Below are 25,288 nucleotides of genomic sequence, written 5' to 3'. Positions count from 1 at the left end.
TGTCCATGCATACGTAGAATATTGCCCTAATTGCGCCCGCCAAAAGCTGCCGGCAGGTCGCCCTTGGGGGCTTCTTCAACCACTTCCTGCACCTAGCAAGCCGTGGACACATATAGCCACGGATTTCATTGATTTACCTCTATCTAGTGGCAATACCACCATCTGGGTCACCGTGGACTGCTTTTCAGAGATGGCTCATTTCGTGGCATTACCTGGTCTACCTTCGGTTCCAGAATTAGCGAAACTATTCATCCGCCACGTCTTTCGCCTCCATGGCTTTCCAAGACACATCCTCTCTGATCGAGGGGTGCAATTTACAGCAAAATTTTGGAGGTCATTATGCAAAAAATTCGACATATTCCTGGACCTCACATCGGCCTACCATCTGCAGGCCAATGGATGGACAGAGCGGACGAACCATACTTTAAAACAGTTTCTCCAGGCATACGTAAACTCTAGGCAGAGTGACTAGTCTGATTTGCTCCCTGGGCAGAGTTTGCTTTAAACTACCACCAGTCTGCTTCTACTGGAACTTCGCCCTTCCAAATTGTCTCCAAACGCCAACCTCTGCCTCCTCTTCCAGTGCCTCTGTCTGTGTCATCTCCCGCAGCACAGGCCTCAGCGCAAGAACTACACCAACTCTGGGAGCACACCAAACAACTTCTCCAACAAGCTGGTCAAAAGGCTAAAGAAGTTCTACGATGCTCATCACTGGGCAGCTCCTCGGTTGCACCCGGAGACAAAGTGTGGCTCAGTACCAGTTTCATCTGCCTAAAACTGCCTTCAGCTCGCTTTGCACCCAGATACATTGGGCCTTTTGCAGTACTTCGCTGCCTGGGTCCAGTTACTTACAGCCTTCAGTTACCCTCCTCACTTAAGATCCACAACGCCTTCCATATCTCTCTTAAAGCCGCTCATCCTGTCTGAGTTCTCAAGGAAACCACCTGAACCACAACCTCTAACAGCTGAAGAGGATATCACCTACCAGGCTGAAGACATCCTGGATATAAGAAAGTGCGGAAGGTGTTGGGAATATCTCATCTCATGGGAAGGATTTGGTCCCGAGGAGAATAGTTGGGAGCCTGCAACCAACATCCTCGACAAAGAACAGATCAAAACACTTCCACACCTCTCATCCTAGGAAACCAAAACCCACAGGGAAGGGCCCTAAGAAGGGGGGTACTGTTACACCCGTTGGTCGCAGACAGCTGCGACCACTAATGCTCACCTCCGCCAGCTACCGCCGACCTTCCTGGGACAGCGTGGGTGCTGCCGACCGCCATCTTGCCTTCAGGATCACTTAGGCGCGCGCACAGGCCAGTCTTAAGCACATCATGGTGGGAACCTCGGGGGCATCCCCTCCGGATGACGTCTTCACGCTGCTATACTTAAGCTGGCTGGCCCTGCCTATTGACGAGTTAGCAAAGAGTTCCCTCATTGATGAATCCGCTTCACGCTTACAGACTTCCTGTTCCAGTTCTACACTTCAGCGTGAGACGCTCTGGGTACCCGCTCCTCAGGGGCCCTTCTTCGTCTCTGGCTATCCACTCCTTGGAGGGCCTTCTGCCTTGGACTGCTGTCTGTTCCCACTCCCCGGGACTTCTCCTGGAACTACCACTCTGAGTACTGGACTCCATGGACCATAACTATACTAGCCTTATTGTGGGATCCTCTCCGGTGTACCCCGTGCCTCAGGCCACTACCGTGTCATCTCTAAGTGAGGAACCACTCCGGTGTACCCTGCTCTGCAGGCCATTACCACATCATCGCTACAGGACCCTCACCCATGATCCTGTACTTCGGGCCACTACCATACCATCTCTGAGTGAGGAATCCCTCGGTATAGTCTGCGCTGCAGGCCACTACTGCATCACCACTAAGGAGAGACTTCTTTGGTGTACCCCGCTCTGTGGGCCACTACCGGATCTCCACGTCTGAAAAAAAGATATAGTTGCGATGGAGAAGGTACAGAGAAGGGCAACCAAAATGATAAAGGGGATGGAACAGCTCCTTTATGAGGAAAGGCTGAAGAGGAAAGGATGTTCAGCTTGGAGAAGAGACTGCTGAGGGGGGATATGATAGAGGTCTTTAAGATCATGAGAGATCTTGAACGAGTAGATGTGAATCGGTTATTTACACTTTCGAATAATAGAAGGACTAGGGGACATTCCATGAAGTTAGCAAGTAGCACATTTAAGACTAATCGGAGAAAATTCTTTTTCACTCAATGCACAATAAAACTCTGGAATTTGTTGCCAGAGGATGTGGTTAGTGCAATTAGTGTAGCTGGGTTCAAAAAAGGTTTGGATAAGTTCTTGGAGAAGAAGTCCATTAACAGCTATTAATCAAATTTACTTAGGGAGTAGCCACTGCTATTAATTGCATCAGTAATTCTTCAACATACACCAATCCAAGGGAACACTTGTGTTCTGGTGTTGCTTATGTACAGTGGCTTTATTAAAGGACAACCCATTGGTGGGTGCCCTTATCTTTCGCCCCGTCTATTATTCTTTATTATCCCAATTTCTGTGAAACCATTTTTCTCTTCAATTTTCTGCTGCTTCAGTTATTTTCTTAAAAAAACCCCTTTTCTCCCCGTTTTCTGAGGCGACCCGCTACTGATGTGTATATACTTATCAAGGCATCCGTCTCAACTTCTTCTCAGGGGTACGCGTCTGCTAGCCCAACATGGGCCATGTTTCAGCACCTCCGTGCCTGCTTCAGGGGCTACGGGAGGGGTAGTGCTGTGTCCTAACCAGGTACACAGTGGCTGTTACGTCTCCAACTATAAAGTTAACACAAATAACTCTCATTCCAATTTCTTATCAAAAAAGTCCTTTTCTATATACCATTTGCACGTTTTAAAACACTTACTTTTGTGATGACCATACTTCTGCGTGGACGGCGCCTATCTTCCGTGTCTAAGGCGCACTTGCCTACTCTGCGTGTTTTATACTTACCGCGGGTATCCACCCCCGTCACTTCACCAAACCGAGACTAACTGCAGTGTTTGCAATTAGAGTGATTGACGATTACAGGGAATGCCTCTAGGGACCTGTTGGGAGACTGAACACTCCCACGTTCGCTTTTTTTCTCTTCATCTCTTTTTTTCTCTTCAGCCAAGGAGGCGTGTTCATATTGATTGTAGTCCCACCCCAATTTAGTCAATGTCTTTTAGAAACGCCTCTGCGGACCTGATGGGAGACTAAACACTCCCACGTCCGCTCTCTCTCTTCAGCCAGGAGGGCGTGTTCATTTTTACTGAAGGGTGTAGTCCCACCTTAATTAATACTTAGGCATGCTATGATGCTGTGTGCCTTTACTGCCCAACTAAGGCTGTTAAAATTCTCGTAACTAGCTTGTTAACCTAGGGGATGAGACGTTCTATCTGCATCTTAATCCTCTCTTCAATCAAATGACTCCTCTTTTATCATCAGTATTGCGGCTGACATCGCGGAGTCCCTGCTCACTGCGTGATGAATGTCTTCATGTGTATTAATTAAATAAGATGAAATGAAGCCCTCTGTTGTGTTATTCCTCATGTGTGTCATGAATACTGAGTTGATGTATGTTGAGTGAATGTATGGGCACTCCTCTTCATTGACGTCTTGTCACTTGATGCTGTACTTATATTCGCAGTGGATTGTGACTGTTTAAGAGAAAACTGTCCAATCTATCTCACGGTTAAGTCCATTGGGGGTGGTGGTATTCCAAGTGTAGATAAATCTCTGCTCCATTTGTACAAGTTTTGAGTTCAGATCCCCACCTCTTGGATGTGACTGTACCTGGTAAATGACTGCTACTTGGAAATCTTCTGGGGAATGGCCTAATTCTAACCAGTGGTCGGTGAGAGGCGCCCCTTCCACTTGATGTCTGAGGCGGCTCACATGCTCCTGGATTCTGTTCTTCAGTTTCCTCATAGTCTTCCCTATGTAGATCTTAGGGCATGAACACCAGAGTGCATAGATGACTCTTGTTGACTCACAATCATATGTTTGCTGGAATAGATAAGGTTCCAGCAAACATATGATTGCCCTTACTAAGGTTCCCTTAGTAAGGGCAAACATAGGTTTCTCCTGTATGGTATGGTATATGGTAACACACACACCATCCTTTCATTCCTTTGTGGGGTTTTAGGTTCCAGGAGTAAATCCCTGTTGGCCCATCTGGCCCTTTTATATGCTCTCCTCACTACTGCTGACGGGTACCCTCGTTGTAGGAACCTGTTGGTCATGTCTTTTGACTGTGTCTTGTATTCTGACACAGAATACAAGACTGTGTCTTGTATTCTGACACAGTCAAAAGACATGACCAACAGGTTCCTACAACGAGGGTACCCGTCAGCAGTAGTGAGGAGAGCATATAAAAGGGCCAGATGGGCCAACAGGGATTTACTCCTGGAACCTAAAACCCCACAAAGGAATGAAAGGATGGTGTGTGTGTTACCATATACACCCCAAACACAACTGTTGAAAAAGAGCATCTTAAGACATTGGGCTATTTTCCAGATCCATCCCGAGTTTCAGGAGAAACCTATGTTTGCCCTTACTAAGGCCAGAAATCTCAAGGATCTCATAGTTCACTCTAACCTGTTACCCTCAAGAGTGGAGCACTTTGATCAACAGGGCAACCATAAGAAATGTGGAAAATGTAGTGCATGCAACTTCGTTTATGAAGGTACATCACTCAACATACCAGGAAGAAAACCTTATCGATTCCAGCAAACATATGATTGTGAGTCAACAAGAGTCATCTATGCACTCTGGTGTTCATGCCCTAAGATCTACATAGGGAAGACTATGAGGAAACTGAAGAACAGAATCCAGGAGCATGTGAGCCGCCTCAGACATCAAGTGGAAGGGGCGCCTCTCACCGACCATTCCCCAGAAGATTTCCAAGTAGCAGTCATTTACCAGGTACAGTCACATCCAAGAGGTGGGGATCTGAACTCAAAACTTGTACAAATGGAGCAGAGATTTATCTACACTTGGAATACCACCACCCCCAATGGTCTTAACCGTGAGATAGATTGGACAGTTTTCTCTTAAGAAACAGTCACAATCCACCGCGAATATAAGTACAGCGTCAAGTGACAAGACGTCAATGAAGAGGAGTGCCCATACATTCACTCAACATACATCAACTCAGTATTCATGACACACATGAGGAATAACACAGAGGGCTTCATTTCATCTTATTTAATTAATACACATGAAGACATTCATCACGCAGTGAGCAGGGACTCCGCGATGTCAGCCGCAATACTGGTGATAAAAGAGGAGTCATTTGATTGAAGAGAGGATTAAGATGCAGATAGAACGTCTCATCCCCTAGGTTAACAAGCTAGTTATGTGAATTTTAACAGCCTTAGTTGGGCAGTAAAGGCACACAGCATCATAGCATGCCTAAGTATTAATTAAGGCGGGACTACACCCTTCAGTAAAAATGAACACGCCCTCCTGGCTGAAGAGAGAGAGCGGACGTGGGAGTGTTTAGTCTCCCATCAGGTCCGCAGAGGCGTTTCTAAAAGACATTGACTAAATTGGGGTGGGACTACAATCAATATGAACACGCCTCCTTGGCTGAAGAGAAAAAAAGAGATGAAGAGAAAAAAAAGCAAACGTGGGAGTGTTCAGTCTCCCAACAGGTCCCTAGAGGCGTTCCCTGTAATCGTCAATCATTCTAATTGCAAACACCGCAGTTAGTCTCGGTTTGGTGAAGTGACGGGGTGGATACCCGCGGTAAGTATAAAACACGCAGAGTAGGCAAGTGCTCCTTAGACACGGAAGATAGGCGCCGTCCACGCAGAAGTATGGTCATCACAAAAGTAAGTGTTTTAAAACGTGCAAATGGTATATAGAAAAGGACTTTTTTGATAAGAAATCGGAATGAGAGTTATTTGTGTTAACTTTATAGTTGGAGACGTAACAGCCACTGTGTACCTGGTTAGGACACAGCACTACCCCTCCCGTAGCCCCTGAAGCAGGCACGGAGGTGCCGAAACATGGCCCATGTCGGGCTAGCAGACTCGTACCCGTGAGAAGAAGTTGAGACGGATGCCTTGATAAGTATATACACATCAGTAGCGGGTCGCCTCAGAAAACGGGGAGAAAAGGTTTTTTTTTAAGAAAATAACTGAAGCAGCAGAAAATTGAAGAGAAAAATGGTTTCACAGAAATTGGGATAATAAAGAATAATAGACGGGGCGAAAGATAAGGGCACCCACCAATGGGTTGTCCTTTAATAAAGCCACCGTACATAAGCAACACCAGAGCACAAGTGTTCCCTTGGATTGGTGTATGTTGAAGAATTACTATTGAAGGGAAGAGGTTGGTTGATGTATTAATTGCATCAGTGGCATGGGATCTTCTTAGTGTTTGGGTACTTGCCAGGTTCTTGTGACCTGGTTTGGCCTGTTGGAAACAGGATGCTGAGCTTGATGGACCCTTGGTCTGACCCAGCATGGCAATTTCTTATGTATACCCCTCTGCTCAGACCTTGTTACTTTTCCTTGCACCTCCCTCTCCGCGGGCTGTGCCTTTCTACCTCTCTAATAAAGACTCTATTCCACAGCTGTATCTGACGTCCGCTGAGACCACGCCTCCCGACGGTGAGGCTAACAGGGCTCCTCCTTGTGGGTGGTACCATCTCTCACTTTGGCCCAGGGCCCACACACCTACAAGTCATAACAGTATCCTTGGATATCCAACAAAGCTTGGTCATGAACATGAGGGTTCCACCCTTTTATTGGTCCTATTTTAACTTCTAGGTATAAAAGTTTAGATACTACTCGTATTTCTTTGTCTCTATGACCTTTATCAGCCTTTTGGGATAATCCGAATTTTCCTAATCACTTTAACAACGCATTTCTCTAAATTTATTTTATTTTTAATTTTTATATACCGAAGTTCCTGTATGAAATATAAATCACTCCGGTTTACAAGGAACAGAAAATCACCCAGGGCTTTACATAAGCGCCCAAAGGCTTTACATAAAACAATTGATCAGTATGTTTCCATAGAACAATAAAACAGAAAATCGCCCAGGGCTTTACATTTATGCCCAAGGCTATATATAGAACAAAATTAAACAGTAACTCGCCAACGGTTTTACATGAGAACAATTGAACACTTTAAACTGCACTTAACATAGGTACAGAGGTCTTTAAAATAAATTAAACAGTAACTCACCAACGGTTTTACATGAGAACAAGTGAACAAAGTAGTGGAAAGGAAGCATATGGTAGGAGGAAAGTTATGAAGTACATGCTAGATGAATGCATTAAAGAGAGTAACTGCCTGAAAAGAAATTCAATTTTAAAAGGGAGGGGTACTAAAAAGAGGCACGAGGGGGAGAGATCAGCTTGGATAGTAGGAGGAATAGCATTTGGGAACAGGGATCAGCGTTGTCTTCTGATGTGGGAGGACCTGGGGGGGGAATGGGACGGCGAAGGGGGTATCGCCTGTAATGAGAGACAGCATAGTTAGCTTAGCGAGGTGGGACTTGACTTAAGTTAGTAAATCATGTCATCCATGTTGTATTAAATGAAATAACTTAGAATTTAACATGGTAAGCCAATTTTTTGATATGGGGGAGATTGTGGAAGAATTGATACCTTCTTTCATATTTGGTGGGAATGCCCCAAAATTCAGGATGTACTGGAAGCAAGTCCTCTTCTAGATATTCAAGTTTACAAACATTCATCTACCTTTGAACCTTCTTGTGATTCTTTTGGGAATTCTACATGGAAAATTCTTACCCGTTACAAAAGGGGGGAGTTAATTTAATTAGTCATAGGTTGGTGGCAGGGAGAAGGAATATAGCAAACCACTGGAGATCTTCTTCTGCTTCCCCTATGGTAAAATAGAATCATCTACCGTGGAGGGTGTGCACTATGGAATCTATTACTTTCCAAATATGGGATTTCTATTCAAATGTACCGAAAATCTGGAAACCCTTTTTGCTTAAGGTAGACCTGTTCCTTAAAGAAATGGATTGAATAAGTTCCTTAATATCTGAATCAGCAGAATTTAATGTGGTCTGGGTAAGGACTTAGTTTAATAGTTAATTTATTTATGATTATTATTAGATATGTACCTTCAGCTAGCTCTGTATCAATGTGTACCTGGCAATGCATTTGACTTTAAAAGGAGTAATGTGAGGATAATAATATGGTGGAAGAAAGGTTAAGAGTTCTTGTGCTATATTAGTCATGATATTGTAATTGTTGAATTGTGCATATGAGCTAATCCTCTATTGCCCTCTGCATTGTCTTATGCTCCCAGCACTTTGTTGTCCATTGAAATCTATCAATCAAAAATCCAAACGCAGTAAGAGTGAAAGGAAGCATACCCAAAAAGACACTCTTGCATAAATAATAAAATAAATGAATTCAGCTCCAATAGCAAAAAGGCATATCCTAAGTCGAGCACAGGAAGACTGCTCAAGTCTCTGATGGTTTCAACGCTCCCTTTGCCAGACTAAAGACTAAGGCACATGTTGGCAACCAGTTAATTTGTCGGGGAAGCACAGAATTTTTGGGTAAAAATAAATATTAAGGAATTATTAATAGTGCAAATGAGTAAATGGCGTAAAAATATTGTGCTCAGTAATATGATGCAGGTTGAAGCCCACTGAGGGCAAGAGCCTGTGGATTATACGTATGAGCACTTTAACATTAATCTGATACTTATTCCCCATATATGCTGGTTGTAAAGTAAACCGAAGTGATAATTAATCGTGTTAATTGAACCTCGGTATATAAAAGCTATAAATAAATAAATAAATATAGGGCGGGTTATCTCGGATTAATTTGTATTTGAAAGAGAGACCCATAAGCGGGAGGGCTAGGACTACCTTCATTACTGCATTACTATGTTGCCTCTCGATTAAAATATATATTAGATGGGCATTAATTAAACTCTCCTAAACAGTGGGTCCTGATAGAACAAGCACTGATTGGGGTAGTCCCATTGCAAGCTATTTTTTTGGCCTATGAACTACATCACCCATGGAATGGTATCAATACCTCTGAGCCTCCAAACTACCCTTACCATTTGGAAATGGTGGAAACCTACCTTAATAGGAGTCAAGCAATATTCCGTGTTGTCACATATACGATATATTCGCGAATTTCCCTTGGGAGAGGAGAATGTAGTCTTCCAGCGTTGGGAGGCCCATGGACTGACGAATTTGGGTCAACTATGGAATAAAGAGATAGTTCCCTTCTCTGACCTATAAGCAGTTTATGATCTACCAGATAGATTTCTTAGCTTATGCTCAACTCCAGCACTTTTTGTCCTTGGTGGGCCTGAGACAGGACTTACAGAGGCCCCGCTCACCTTTTGAAGGGTACTGTATTTTGACAGACAGGGTAGCCAAAGGTATTTCCAAAATATATCAATTGCTTATTAATACTATCCAGCAGAAAAATGCTCACGTTAGCTTGGGAGCGAGATCTTGGGACACAGTGGAGCATGGATAAATGGGAAGAGTGCTTTCAAACGTTGGGATGATATTCCATGTCCACGTCCATGATGGAAAATCGCTATAAGCTAATGTATTAGTGGCATTATCCCCCAGCATGTGTGGCACGCTGGCTACCTAGCCGGTTCCCTCTGTTGGCGGCAATGCTCACAACTAGGTACTTTCTGGCACATGTGGTGGCAGTGTCCCCGGATCCAACCATTCTAGGCGCAGTGTCAACTCATGTTGGGCTCAGTCCTGGGGGTCCAGATACCATTGCAGGGCGATAATTGGCTACTGGGGATTCCCTATCTGGCCTTGGATGACGAACCACATCAAACGATTACTTTTATTGCGACTGCCACATGTTTGCTGATTGCAGCGCATTATGTTCTAAATGTTTCCAAATGAAGTGGTTCAAGAAAAATAAATGTTACCTTGATATTACATTAGTAGAGAGGGTAAAATATCTAGATTTCCTTGTGTGTGTTTTTGTATTAATCTTAATGTGATTCTGTTCCTCTATTATGTGGACTAGTTCATTTTTAATGAGTATTTGTAATGTATTTCCTAAGCTTTAGATTTTTTTTTCCTGATTTTCTTGGCTTTGTATTATAATTTGATTAAAACTTTACTAAACTTTAAATAAAAAAAAAATAGACAACTATAAAGAGATAGAAGACCATTAGAAATAAGCAAATCTGCTGCACTGGAGGTAATCTTCTTCAGCAGTTCTACTTGTGTCTAGGGATGTGCACGAATTTTTTTTTCGTGATGTTTTCGTTTCAGGTCATTATCTGTTTGATTTCATTTTTAAAATGGTTCGGGGGGTGTTTATTTCAGGTTTCCCTAATTTTGGAGTTCTTGCGCACTAACAATGTTACCAGTGTTAAAAAGTGTCAATTGGGGAGCAGTTAGTTAGCTAGAAGTATGGTTTGCATTCCCATTGGCTATCTCCTTAGTTACTTGTTTGTGTTGCTAACATTACAAGGTGGTGTTTATGGGGGGAATGGCCAGTGCCTGCTAACAAGTGACAAGAACAAGTAATATAATAATAGCATCAAGCTCTAGTCAGCAAAAGCATGCAATGCAAATGCATATTTACAATTTGCCAATCCCTTTGGGGTAGATTTTCAATAACGTGCATGTGCGTCCAGGCTTGTGCACATGGATGCAGCGATTTTATAATATGCATGCACCATCACACATGGCTGGGCCATTTCTAAAAAGCACTCGGCGAGTGCAGGGCCCAACCATACGTATATCTCCTGGTATTTGCACGTGCCAGGCTTTGAAAATGTGCCTGTTTGTATTTTAGGAAAGGGGACATGGCATTTTGGGATATGCATAGCTTGAATTCCTTTGTTGTGAGTCTGTGTGTGGGATGACTTGTCACCCCCATACAGTTAACCCAGTCACCCCCTCTATATACACGCCAGGCTGCCTCTCTCTCCCATATGTCACCCCATACAGTCACCTCCCCTCTCACCAGTCCCACCCCACACACAACAAGCTGCCTCTCTCTCACCAGTCATCACCCCAGTCTCTCTCCCACTTGTCACCCCATACATTCACCCCAGTCACTTCCCCTCTCACCAAACACACAGACACACACCAGGGGAATTAAAAGTATGCATATCCTAAAATTGCCAGGGCCCCTATCCTACAATACAAAGGTATTGGACAATTTTAAAATATGCATTTGCATTAAATGTTTTTACTTATTCTGACTAGAACCTGGATGGTATTATATCACTTCTTTGTTTACATTTCTTACCAGGCACTGGCCATACCCCCACAAATACCACCTTGCAACCTTGGAAATACAAACAAGTAACTAAGGAGACAGTCAATGGGAATGCAGAGCCATACCTCTAGCTAACTAACTACTCCCCAACTGACACTTAACTTATTGGTAGCATTTCTAGTTAGCACGCACTAACATCCAGTTAGCGCACGCTAACTCCGAAATTAGGAAAACTATGGTTAGTGCGCACTAATGGGACTTAGTGCGCACCAACACGAAATACTAATTTTTCCAAAATTTCATTTTTTTCATTTCGTGGCACTCCCAAAACAAGATGAAATAGACAATTTCATTGCCATTGTCTATTTTATTGAAAACAAATGCACATCCCTACTTGTGTCTACTTCCAAAAACTTCAGAGGTCAAAAACTCTAAAGTGAACACAGAACTAGTCAATAACTCTTATACATTAATACTATGCCAAGAAATTCCTAAAATCCGATAGTGACACTTCAAAGACAGGCAAACAATGCACAAGCCATTTATAAGAACATAAGAAGAAAACATAAGAAATTGCCATGCTGGGTCAGACCAAGGGTCCATCAAGCCCAGCATCCTGTTTCCAACAGAGGCCAAACCAGGCCACAAGAACCTGGCAATTACCCAAACACTAAGAAGATCCCATGCCACTGATGCAATTAATAGCAGTGGCTATTCCCTAAGTAAATTTGATTAATAGCCGTTAATGGACTTCTCCTCCAAGAACTTATCCAAACCTTTTTTGAACCCAGCTACACTAACCACATCCTCTGGCAACAAATTCCAGAGCTTTGTCCAATATAGCAAGAAAACTAAGGCAGGACAGGATCCCACCACAAACCTGAATGAATCACAGAAAAGCTGTGCAAATGAGACTGCCAAATACTACACGCCACATCTAGGCCATGAAAACAAGGACAATGGATAGTCTTAAGAGAACAGACCCATTGCCCTCAGAATCTCTCTAAATCCATGAAACTTTTGCTCCTCCTTCTAAAACTCTCAGTACTCCTTCAAAAGGCTTGAACAGAGAGAGAAAACAATTGGGGAATATGAAAGAGAGAAGAACGTATACTGAAACAAGGAAAGAAAGCATGATGGCATGTTATATTCCTGCTGTTCTTACCTCAATTGTAGGGTCGTATTCATCTACAAAGTGGTTCTGAATGAGCTGTATAGTTAAGGCGCTCTTGCCCACACCTCCTGCTCCTACCACCACCAGTTTGTATTCTGTCATCTTTTAAAGATGAGCTCAGGATCACAGCTGCAAAACAAAAAAAAACCAACCCACATTCAGTGCTAAAGAACACGTTCAGCATCTATCATACAATTCGGAAAAGGTCTTGTTGAATAAGCAATTATCAGAGGCATTATTATATGAAATGGTGATGAGGTAAGGAATACTAGTTTGTTTATGCATGGTTTTGGTTTTTTTTTACACAAATTAAATTTTCATTATATTAATGGACCCACTACCCCCCTTCTTGCTGCACCTCTATGTTCCACTTGAAAACTGTTTTCCCATTAGCCCCTTCTGTTATTGCTGTGCAGGGTCCTCTCATCTAAACTCCCTTCCTCATAATTACTCAATCCCCTGTACAATACAAACACATAAATACAAAAGTACATGCAATAATTAGAACAAGTAATAAAAGGTACAAAACATAAGAGGCAACACCCGATCTTGAAGAACTTAGAGGCAAATTTTCAAAGGGATATGTGCATACCCCCCGAAAACCTGCCCCAAGCCTATGTTGCATAGGCTGCCAGCACACGCCAACCCCGGATACGCGCGTATCTATTAAAATCCGGCGTACTTTTATAAAATCTACCCCTTACTGTCTACATTATGGCAGACACATTCACATTTTATTAACCATAACATGATGAACAGTGAAACCTTTACATCATATGACAACATGAGAATGTTACAGAGACAAGCCACTAGAACAAATATCCGAATTGAGATAGCGAAGACCCCATAAGTATCGATAAAGGAAAACGTATTGGGGATTCACCCACCAGTATCTTATCCCCGATGGTTTTTCTATTCCTAACTCACCCCCCACCCCCTCTGCCTCCTATACATGCAACAGTGAATGGGTTAAAATCCTGATAAGAAGCACTTGAAAAGATAAAACAAAAACAAATAGCCAGTCCATATGTCTTAGCCTCTGTGATGATAAAGAGCATGAAGCATCAAATCAGACTGCTGTCAAAGATGGAGACCCAGAGTCCTGTGCAGTTTTCCATGTTGAATAAACTTGCCATGTCTTTTCAAATTTAAGGATACATTTATGTTGATAAGCTGTAATTTTAGACAATAAATATAATTTTGTCCACCTTAAATTGTATGGCTGCTTTTGTTGGCACCCCAGATGACTTCCAAACATTTGCTATTTCACAATGAGTAGCTGTCAAAATATAATGAGCCAATCTGTTATGTTCTTCCGCTATACCTGGATTTTTTAAACGCAATAATGCCTGTCCCGGGGTACTAGCAGCTAAACCAGGAATCATATCCCTCAACCACTGAAACATCCCCTGCCATAGCTCCTGTATTAAGGGACATTCCCACCACATATGAAAGAATGAGCCCGTCATCGCACAAGCCTGCCAATAGAGATCTGAGAGATGTGGCGTGAATTTATGTAGTTTTTGAGGGTATATATACCAGCCGTATAACAGTTTATAAGAATTTTCTATCAGAGATGCGGCAATATATCCTTTTCCTATCTTCTGAAAGACTTTTTCCATTCCCAAGGTAACCATTCTAAGTGAAGGTCCCTTTCCCAAGCCTTCTGAAATGCTAAGTGGGACTCATCATGCTTCAATAGTAAGTGGTATATCACATATATTCCTGCATAGTTTTTCAAAGTCAGACATGTCCAGTTTCAAATGAATATTAATCATAATGGCACGTGCAAAATGAGTTAGTTGTAAATAAGGAAAAGCGGCTGAGGCTGGTAAGTCAAATTGGTGTTGCAAGTCTGGAAAGGTGTGCAAACCCTTTCCAGACTTGCAAACCATATCCTTATGCCCTGGCACCTCCATAAATGAAATGCTGGATTCTCATACCCGGGCCGAAACGCCTTGTAACTGGCTTGTAACTAGCTCTTAAGAATTAATTTAGCAGGCATCTCGGCTTCTGAATGCTGGGGCAAAGGGAAGGAAGTTTAAGGTAGTGTACCCAGGGCTTTTTAGTTTATTTTTTACTGCTTCTCAGGTATTTCTTGATCCCCAGAGGGCTTACAAACTAAGGGCCTGATTTTAAAAAGTAACTGGGCTTTTGAAAATTGCTACAATGTATGCCACTGAATGGAGAAATTACTTACCTGATAATTTCATTTTCCTTAGTGTAGACAGATGGACTCAGGACCAATGGGTATAGTGTACTCCTGATAGCAGCTGGAGACAGATCAGATTTCAATCTGTCGTCAGCCCTAGTACATATACCCCTGCAGGAAGTGCAGCTCTTCAGTATTCTCCTCGAAAAGCATTGTGGATATATGTATGACTGAATAATTTGAATAACTTGATTAACTTTATAACTTGGTTAACTTGATTAATTTGAACTGGTTGAATTGGCTATAGCTGGAGACTGCCAGTGCTCTCAACCGAGAAACGTCGACACCCGGTAGGATGGGTGTCCTAGATGAAGGAAAGCATGGCTTACCCTTGAATCACTCGCTCCCAGGGATGTCCCCCGAGAATTCCATGTGTAACGGCAGCCGTGGGTGGGATGCTGAGTCCATCTGTCTACACTAAGGAAAACAAAATTATCAGGTAAGTAATTTCTCCATTTCCTAGCGTGTAGCAGATGGACTCAGGACCAATGGGATGTATAAAAGCTACTCCCGAACCGGGTGGGAGGCTGTCCGTGACCCACTTAGTACTGCCCTTGCAAATTCTGTGTCCTCCCGAGCCTGAATTTCCAGGTGGTAAAACCTGGAGGTGGTGTGGATGGAGGACCATGTCGTCGCCCTGCAGATCTCAGCAGGTGACAGCATCTTGGTTTCCGCCCAGGACACTGCCTGGGCTCTAGTAGAATGGGCCTTGACTTGTAAAGGCGGTGGCTTGCCTGCTTCCACGTTGGCCGCCTTGATGACTTCTTTGATCCAGCGGGCTATGGTTGCTCGCGAGGCCGCTTCCCCTGCTTCTTCCCGCTGTGAAGGACGAATAGATGGTCCGTCTTTTGTACGGATTCCGACCTTTCCAAGTATTGGACTAGGAGTCTGCAGACGTTGAGATGGCATACACTTCGAGCCTCTTCCGAATTCTTATGCACATATGGCGATGATAGCGAGATGGTTTGGTTGAGATGGAAGTGAGACAACACTTTGGGGAGGAACGACGGAACTGTGAGTAACTGGATGGTTCCTGAGGAACGGCTCTTGGCAGGACAGTGCTTGTAGCTCGGATATACGACGGGCTGAACAGATTGCCAGCAGGAAGGCTGTCTTCAATGTTAACAGTCGGAGAGACAGGCCGCGGAGAAGTCCGAAGGAGGTTTCTGCTTGGAACCTTAACCTGGTCCTAGATTTCCTAAGAGGCACCGGCCACTTTAGGGGTAGTCTGATGTGCTTGACTCCTTTCAGGAAGCGGGAGACATCTGGGTGAGAGGCTATGCTGCCGCTCTCGCTCTTGGTTCCGTAGCATGGCACGGCAGCCACCTGTACCTTGATGGAGTTGAGGGACAATCCCTTCTGTAGCCCATTCTGTAAGAATTCCAAAATCGCAGGAATTTTCACTGAGTGTGGTACGATGTCGTGGTCCTCGCACCAGGATTTGAATACTCTCCAAATCCTTATGTATGTTAGAGATGTGGAAAACTTACGTGCTTGGAGTAGGGTGTCAATTACTGTCCCCGAGTATCCTCTCCTCCTTAGGCGAGCCCTCTCAATGGCCAGACCGTAAGAGAGAATCGAGCTGGAACCTCGTGGAGGATAGGTCCCTGTTGGAGCAGGTCTCTGTGTGGAGGTAGCGGCAGGGGGTTCCCTGCCAGCACTCTTCGCATGTCTGCGTACCACGGTCTTCTTGGCCAGTCCAGGGCCACTAGAAGTACTGGCCCCCTGTGGTGTTCTCTCTTGTGGATGATTGCGCCCAATAGGGGCCACGGCGGGAAGGCATATAACAGTCTCCTGTGGCCAGGTCTGTACCAGGGCATAGATTCCCTGGGACTGGGGTTCCCGCCTGCAGCTGAAGAAACTGGGTACCTGGGCATTCGACCGGTTTGCCAGGAGGTCCATGGTTGGTGCTCCCCAACGGTTTACTATCAATTGGAATGCTGTGGTTGACAGTTTCCATTCTCCTGGATCTAGACTTTCTCTGCTGAGGTAGTCCACTGTGACATTGTCTTTGCCGGCAATGTGGACGGCCGAGATCTCTTGAAGATTCACTTCCGCCCATGCCATTAGGGGGTCTATTTCCAGAGACACCTGTTGGCTTCTGGTTCCACCCTGTCAGTTGATGTAGGCCACTGTGGTGGCGTTGTCAGACATTACTTTGACCGCTTTGCCTCAGAGTCTGTGACCCAACCTTACGCAGGCTAGTCTGACTGCCCGGGCTTCTAGGCGATTGATATTCCATCTCGACTCTTCTTCGTTCCATCGCCCTTGGGTGGTTACTTCCTGGCAGTGTGCTCCCCATCCTCGTAGGCTGGTATCTGTGGTGAGTAGGATCCAGGTTGGGAAGGATAGTCTTGTTCCCTGGCTCAGTTGGGCTTCTTGTAGCCACCATAGAGGTTGGGCCCGAACTCTGTCCAGGAGCTGAAGCCGTACGGTGTAGTTCTGGGACAGTGGATTCCATCTTGATAGTAGTGAGCTTGTTGGGGGTCTCATGTGAGCTCGTGCCCATGGGACTACTTCCAGTGTGGATGCCATGAGGCCAAGAACTTGTAGGTAATCCCATGCTGAGGGGCGAAGTTCGCTCAACAGGGTTTGTAACTGGGTCATCAGTTTTGATCTCCTTGTCGGTGTCAGGATGACCTTGTCTTGTTTGGTGTCGAACCGGACTCCCAAGTATTCTAGAGACTGGGAGGGCTGCAGGCAGCTCTTGTTTGTGTTGACCACCCACCCGAGGCTCTCCAGTAGAGTTTTGACTCTGTTGATTGCCTGGTTGCTTTCCTCTGGGGATTTCGCTCTGATCAGCCAATCATCTAGATAAGGGTGCACGCGGATTCCTTCCTTCCTCGGTGTTGCTGACACTACCACTATGATGTTGGTGAACGTCCGGGGTGCAGTGGCTAACCCGAAAGGTAGTGCCCGGAACTGGTAGTGACGATCCAGGATCGAGAAGCGTAGAAAACGCCGATGTTCTTGATGGATCAGAATGTGTAGGTAGGCTTCCGACAGATTCAGGGAGGTAAGGAATTCTCCCAGTTATATTGCCCTTATTACCGAGCGTAGGGTTTCCATGCTGAAGTGAGAAATTTTCAGGTGACGGTGGACTGCCTTGAGGTCCAGGATAGGCCTGAACGTTCCTTCCTTCTTGGGAACGATAAAATAGATGGAATAATGGCCACTATGTATTTGTTGTGGAGGCACCGGTGTTATAGCCTCTATGGCTAGTAATCTGGTCAGTGTAGCTTCTATTGCCATTCTCTTGGAAGGGTTGTGACAGGGAGATTCCACAAACTTGTCCGGCGGGAGGTGGTGGAAATCCAGCTAATATCCTTCTCGAATGATGGCTAGGACCCACTTGTCCGAAGTTCTCTCGACCCATCTTTGGTAGAATAGGGCCAGTCTGCCCCCTATGACTTCTTCCTTTGGATGGGACGGCTGATTTTCATTGTGGGGTGCGGCTGAGGCCCGGGCCCGAGCTGGCTCCCCTTTTATTGTGCTTGTTCCGAAAGGACTGGCTCCGGCATGCGGGGCAGGCCGCTTGATATGAGTTTCTATATGGGTTGAAGTGCTGTGATCCTCTTCCCCTGGAGGTCTGTGGGGAAGGATCGCTGGTTTCTCTTATTCCTGTCCTCCGGTAGCCAGGGCAGTGGGGACTCGCCCCACTTGTTGGCTAGTTTTTCTAGTTCGCTTCCGAACAGGAGTGTTCCCTTGAAAGGCATCCTTGTGAGTCTCGTTTTGGAGGATGCATCGGCTGACCAGTTTCGGAGCCAGATTTGTCTGCTGGCCGCCACAGCAGATGAGACTCCTCTAGCTGCTGTGCGTACCAGATCCGAAGCAGCATCCGCGAGGAATGATACAGCTGGTTCCAGGGCTTCCCCAGGAGTGTTGTTCCTGGTCTGTGCTAGACAGGCACGTGTCACCACGGCACAGCAGACCGCGATCTGTAAAGACATAGCAGAGATGTCAAAGGACTGTTTGAGGATAGATTCCAGTCGCCTTTTTGAGTATCCTTGAGTGCTGCTCCTTCCTCCGCCGAGATAGTAGTGCGCTTCGAGACAGCGCAGACCATGGCATCCACTTTCAGACATGCCAGGAGATCTTTGGCAGCTGGGTCCAGAGGGTACATGGCTGCAGGAGCCCGGCCCCCTTTGAATGTGGTTTCTGGGGCATCCCATTCTAGGTCAATTAGTTGCTGGACAGCTTGTAATAGTGGGAAATGGCGGGAGGTCTGACTAAGTCCCTCCAAAAGTGGGTTCGTCTTAGGTTCCCCCGAGACACTTGTGCCTGGGATGGCAAGCTCTTTTAAGTTGTGTGTGTCACCAGGTCTGGAAGCTAGTCCTTGGTGAAGAAGCGTCTCATGGTTCGGTGGGGTTCTGTCCCCGGAGGGAGTTTCCCTTCCTCCAGGGGTTCTGACTCCTCATCTGAGATGTCCGGGTCCCCGAAGGTGGGGCTTCTGGGCGGTGGAATCACTTCCCTGGGCATAGAGGGTCCTGGCATGTTGAGGTCCTCTGGTGGGGCCTGTGACCACATTGTAGGAGGCCCCGGTTGCATGTGGACGAAGGTATGCAGACCTTTGAAGAATTCCACCCAGGAGATAGAAGCTGGGTCTAGACTAGGGGGCGCCGTGTCCCTGGGGAACCCCGTTTGAGGGGGGGTCCCGCTGTGTGATGCTAGGTCCGGCGTACCACTCGAGAGGCTGGGGTCCGGTACCGGCTGGGGAGGGCCATGAGTTGGGTCCCCTAGGGCCTCTTTGCACTGTATACACAGGACTGTAGCCTCCTCATGCTGTGCAGCTCTAATGTGGCATGCTGGGCAAAGGCCCTGAGCTTTGAGCTTATTTTCTGGTGGAGCCATGGCTTGTGTGCATACAATACAGTTGTGCACTCCGGTGTGCGAAGGTGCGCGCATAGGTTGGTGCTCGCGTGCAGAGAGATGTGCGCGCTATTGTGTGCACGGGTCGAAATTATGCGCCTGGCACAGTGAGTGCGTGGCTATGCGCTTCGCTTGTGCGTCCGGTACTCGTGCGCGTGACGTTGTGCGCACAAGGTATTTGTGCGCCCGGCTCGCCTGTGTGCACACGTATCGAGACGGCGGACAGGGCCAATATGGTGATGGCGACCACGTGGACAATATGGCGACCACCCCGGAGGGTCTCCATGTGGGAGGACCCTCTGATCTGACCGGTGTCTAGCCTTGCTAGGGCAGATCAATCCGATGGCACTGGTCCCAGCTGGCGACCTGTGCGTCTCCACGAGCTTCGGAGACCGGAGACTTTTAAATAGATTTCTACCTTACCTTGTCCCAGCGCTTCCCAGTTTCGTTCCAGGCAGTGTCCGGCTGCGGGGGGGGGAGGGAAAATACCTTCACCACCACGCTCAAGGTTGCACCCACTGCCTCTCAGCCTCACTCGATGTCGGGAGGTAGGTCTCCGCCGAGGGTCGGCCGCCTTACCTCAGAGGGATCGCGGAAATCACCTCGGGAATCTCGACTGGGGAAGGGACCCAACGGGTGTCACCGCAGGAGAGCGGGGCTCATCTGTAGAGGTAAGATTTCTTCGGTAAAATTTACTCTAACGCTGTGCTAGCGTGCATAGTCCCTAACTGCTATGGAGACGGAAAATACTGAAGAGCTGCACTTCCTGCAGGGGTATATGTACTAGGGGCTGACGTCAGATTGAAATCTGATCCATCTCCAACTGCTAACAGGAGTACACTATACCCATTGGTCCTGAGTCCATCTGCTACACGCTAGGAAATTGTACATAGGATTTACTCGCTTAAGTGCACTTTACTCGAATAAATGGCTTTTAAAAATTCCTTTGAAAACTTACCTCCTAAGCGCCTCACTTACTAAACATTTTTCCATAGAGAGAGAATGGGAGAAAAGCATACTCCTGGGGGAATTCAGCATATTTTATATTGGTTAAAATAGCACAATATACATGACAATCTTTAAGTAATTCATTTAAAATACAATATAGAAAAAATGTATTAAAGATTTAGAGTTTTAAATATTTTGAGGAGAATTTCCCTAGAAGTACACTAAGAATGCCCCTTCCTCCCTCTCTTCCTGCTCCCCTGGCCAGTCTCCTTTCACTTTGCCTTCTCAGGCCCCCAAACTCCTTCACCCTCCACTATCTCTCCCCTTCCCCGCTAGGCTCAATCCCTTCGACTCTATATCCACTCCCAGAGTTTGACCCCTCTCTCAGTACCGCCCCTCACACATTTTCCCTCTCTTGTGCATATACACACCCCCTCATACAGGCTTCTGCTCTCTCGCACACTCCCTCATGCATACACCCTCACAAAAGCTATCTAATCTCACACACACACACACACACACACACACACACACCTTCTCTCTCATGCACATACGTATCCCCTCATACAGGCTTCCGCTCTCTCTTGCACACTCCCTCATGCATACACCCTCACAAAAGCTATCTCTCTCATACACACACCTCTGCACATTGGCTCCCCCCCTCTCTCTCTCACACACACTCCTCTCTCATGCACATACGTACCCCCTCATATAGGCTTCCTCTCTCTCTCGCACACACACTCACACAGGCTACCTGTCTCTCATACACACACTCCTGCACATTGGTTCTCTCTCTCACACACAGGCTCCCTCTCTCTCCTGCACATACATACCCCCTCATACAGGCTCCCTTTCTCTCTCATGCATACATCCTCACACAGGCTACCTATCTCTTTCTCTCTCTCACACACACACACACACACACACACATATCCCTTCACACAGGCTCCTTCTCTCACAAACAAGCACCCTCACATAACACACACTCCCTTTTTTACGCACACCAGCTCCAAATCTCACACGCATACATTCCTTCACAATCTCCTCAAAGACTCCCTCTCTCTGGCACACACACACCCTTATTCATGTTCTCCCATACACACACATCAGCTTGCAGTCTTAAATACATACCTCTACACACAACCTCTCGGTCTCTCACACAACCACATCAGGGGCCTGCTTCGCTCACGGCATGCTGGGACTTGCGCCTCTGTCTTCACCGTGCCACAGCACACCGGGTCCTCCTTTCTCTTGGCCGTGACGCAGCATACTGGGGCCTCCTTCCTCTTCGCTGCCACACGATGCGCCAGGGCCTCCTTCCTCTTCACCATGACTTGCTGGGACTCCTTCCTCCTCACCGCCACGTGGCACGCCGGGACCTCCTTGCTCTTCGCCACAAGCAGGATGGGGTCCAATGTGGCACAGTGAGGTCTGCTCCAAATTCTGCGCAGAAACTGGAATATCCGTGCAGAGGGGGAATTCTGTGCAAATTCTGCAATCCGCAGTAGCACAGAATTTCCCCAGGACCAGCCTTAGTAAATCAGGCCCATAGCTTGTATCTGAGCCAATGGAGGGTGAAGTGGCTTGCCCATGGTCACAACGAGCAGCAGTTGATTTTGAACCCTGGCTCACAGCCTGCTGCTCTAACCACTAGGCTACTCCTCTACTCATTATTATAAGCTAAAATAAAAAAATCTGCAGTTTTCTAATATTTGAGATTCCCAGTAGAAAACTTGGTTTTAAATACACTTTACCCATGTAAGTAGGCTTTTGAAAATTGTTACAATGAATGCCATGAAATGGTCCATAGGATTTACCTGTGTTAAGTGCACTTATACAGGTCAATGACTTTTGAAAACTACAAAAGTATGTTACATTTATGTGTGTAACTCCTTTCAAAACTACTTCTTTGGTTTTCCAGACATGCCACCTAAATGTGGGACTGCCCCCAAAATAGTGGGACTTAGGGCAACCCAATAAAACAAAATTCTATAGCATTTTTTCCACAACTAGGCACTTCAAACCCTATATCAGCATAAAGAAAATCCAACACAGGCAGAACAACTGGAACGTGTTAAAAAAAAAAAGCCTCTGCCTCCAAAGGTAGCTTCTAAACTGAGGAAACAGTCCATCCTGTTTTTTTCAAGTCCAGCATGCATTCATCAATAATTTGTTCATAGGTATCAAAGTGGTTATGGAAGGCTCATTTTAAGATTGAAGAACGATATCAGGAGGGTCCCCATGGTCTGATCTCAAGTATCACTCTGCACCTTGGCCCACAGAAGGGCATTAACTAAATACAAAACAAAACCTGCAGTAAGCCAATCCAGACATTCAATTTCAGTCCTTCCCTATGAAGTTCACTGCCAGCTGAATGTCTCAGTGTGAAAAAAACCCTCAAGATCTGCCTCACTGGCTCAAAAGAGACAGCCAGCCTGATCTCAGGGATTCACTGCATTAAAACAATTACTCCAACTTGTTTTATTCTTTGAACTCCGCAGAACAAAAGCAACCATGAAGAGCCTTTTTCCATGCAGTTTATTTTCTTCTTATGAATACCTGCATGAGAGCATTTAAAGTGATTTGGAGCCTTAGCGCTTCACCTTGTCATGAGGCACATCTGGGTTAGGCCTTTCAGGAGTCTGCATTATAATCACAATGGAGGCAATTTGGGTCACTGCTGCTGAGAGGACTCTAAAAATTGTCTATTCTTTTTTGTATGGCTAGTCACAAGAGGAAGCATTCTAACTCTGCTCTGCACCATTGGGACCGAGGCAATAAGACGCATACTGAAGACGGGTGCTCGCATTGAGCGCCCATTTTCCCAACACACGCGCACAGCCACATCCCTTGGGTGCCGGATGCAATATTTAAATGACAGGCAACGTTCAAAAGGGCACATTAATAGAGAATTGAGCATCCATAGCACTCAATTATTTATTGTATCGGGCACCCAACTGCAACAGGCGCTCAATATGAGCGTCCAGTTTGATCCCACTTCTTTATTTGCTTTAATTCACTTCAGCAACCTCAGCAAAATATTAAGCATCCCTTGCTATGGAAGTCTAAAACGTGTGGAGATAAGAAAAGCGATTTTTTTTTTTTAATGAAGTGAAAATATACAATTATTTTTCTCCACCAAAAACAGTAAATTAAAGCATCATACTGATACTAAGAGGAAAGACACACTTATTACAACACAGAGAACCTATTTAATGTTTTTCATGAACCTTTGACTGGAAGCTGGCTTTACTTCACCTCCAAGGCTGGAGTTAAATTTGCCACTTTAAAAAGTATGTGTTGGGTGCCCAGCGCTTTACTGTATTGGGGTAATAGCTAATGTCTTCATATACGTGCAATTAGCATTTGATAGGCGCTATCAGGTTCGCATTTGTTAAGATGCGTGTTTTGGACACGCTAATCTCCTTACTGCATATCTGGCGCTAGTCTAGCGCATCCAAAACGTGCGCCCAACCATGTGTAAATATGTGTGCTAGGCTGGGTGCCCTTTGTGCTAGGTTAGGTGTTTCTGCGGGCATGGACAGTTTGCTAGCGAAACTGGAGGTGCAAGGCTTCTACTGGGGCTCTGTCTCGTTCTGTATACACTGACAGCCCACAGGAAGACGCGCACAGGAAGGTGAGCTAGCACGAAATAGAACAAGGAAAGGGAGTCTAATAGCTGCTATTGGTACTACCGGATCTGCCTTTCCAACCAGGATGTTACCTCCCCCTCCCCAGACACACCCATTTTCCTCTCTTCTCTGCCAGAAGAGTCACTTCCATCCTCTCTCCTCCCTGCCTAAACGAAAGTCACACACAGCCTGAGTTTAAGTGCACATGTACCAAGATGTCCCATATGTAATATATAAAAAGATATCACAGTGCATATCGCGGCCTGCTGTAATACGAGAGAGACTACCCAATGACAGGCACCTTAAGAAGTTTTACATTCAGGCATTTATCTATAGCATTAAATTCGATTACCTGCCGCGCCCAGCTGCAGGCTACCCTGCCTTAAAATGAAAGCAGCTTTGCCAAACTTTCGGCTCCAAGCGTGGCAGAAAAATCTCTTCCCCAATACAACGCTCCCAGGCGTGGTGGCAGCATTCATGCAAGTGCTCCGTGATTCTTATAAATATATCAAGAGTGGCTCCGCTGGCAGCCCTGGGATGGGCCTCCCTGTGCTCCCTGCCACATTCCAACAAGCATGGGTCTGCCTTCCATACCTCTCCGGTTTCCCGGAGGAAATGCTGCAGTCACTCACCACACGGACGGCTCTGCAGAGGGTCGCCACACGCCGAAAAATGCTCGCCGACACCGAGAAGAAAAAGTTTTTCAAGAAGAAGAGAAGAGCAAATCCCAAAACCCCGGTGCTTGGAAGTGCAAAGGAGAGCGATGGAAACGGGAGGTGGCCGAATGGCAGCTCCCCGCCTTGGCGCTGGCCTCTCCTCCACGATCTGTAATCCTGCGCCAGGGCTCAGATAACGAGATCCGTTCGGACCCGCTCTCCCGAAGCAGCTTGTGCTGCAACACTGGCCATAACGGTGCTTGGGGCGGGGGTCGTTCCTGCAGTGCGGTTACCGAGCCGCCCGCCTCCGGCTCAGTCCAACACCCTAGCGATGCTCGCTGCCGCCGCCGCTGCAGCAATAGAACAATGTGCAGGCCACGCCCAGCGCTTACAGGCAAACCCCGCCCAAACTGTCAATCAAGGGCCAGACGGGGCGGGGCGCACACAGTGGAGAGGCGGTACCAGAAAGTGCCCCCAAGGACCGGAAAAGCCTTGTAACGAGGGCTGCACAGTCTGCGATCACAGATTCCAGTGCCCGGCTGAGAAGTGAGGGAATGAAGAAAGGTCTTTAATATCCATGGCTTT

The 25,288-nt window shown here is 46.1% G+C and overlaps 1 protein-coding gene across 2 annotated transcripts in view; it reads right to left on the bottom strand.

The window, feature by feature from the left end:
- HRAS (HRas proto-oncogene, GTPase) overlaps nucleotides 1-25,077 on the bottom strand; it is a 59,911-nt gene extending 34,834 nt beyond the window's left edge. Inside the window, exons 1-2 of one of the 2 annotated variants that reach the window (XM_029582735.1) lie at nucleotides 24,680-25,077; nucleotides 12,378-12,515 (exon numbers count right to left, since the gene is read on the bottom strand). In XM_029582735.1, coding sequence (XP_029438595.1) covers nucleotides 12,378-12,488 — 111 coding nt within the window. In that variant the 5' untranslated portion in view covers nucleotides 12,489-12,515; nucleotides 24,680-25,077. Of the gene's footprint in view, nucleotides 1-12,377; nucleotides 12,516-24,399; nucleotides 24,654-24,679 lie in introns of those variants that run through there. The other variant, XM_029582736.1, reaches the window with a different exon arrangement.
- Between the last annotated feature and the right edge of the window lie 211 nt (nucleotides 25,078-25,288).

This window comes from Rhinatrema bivittatum, chromosome 17 (assembly GCF_901001135.1).
Source record: "Rhinatrema bivittatum chromosome 17, aRhiBiv1.1, whole genome shotgun sequence".
Lineage (NCBI taxonomy): Eukaryota > Metazoa > Chordata > Amphibia > Gymnophiona > Rhinatrematidae > Rhinatrema > Rhinatrema bivittatum.
This window is presented reverse-complemented; position numbering and strand designations above follow the sequence as displayed.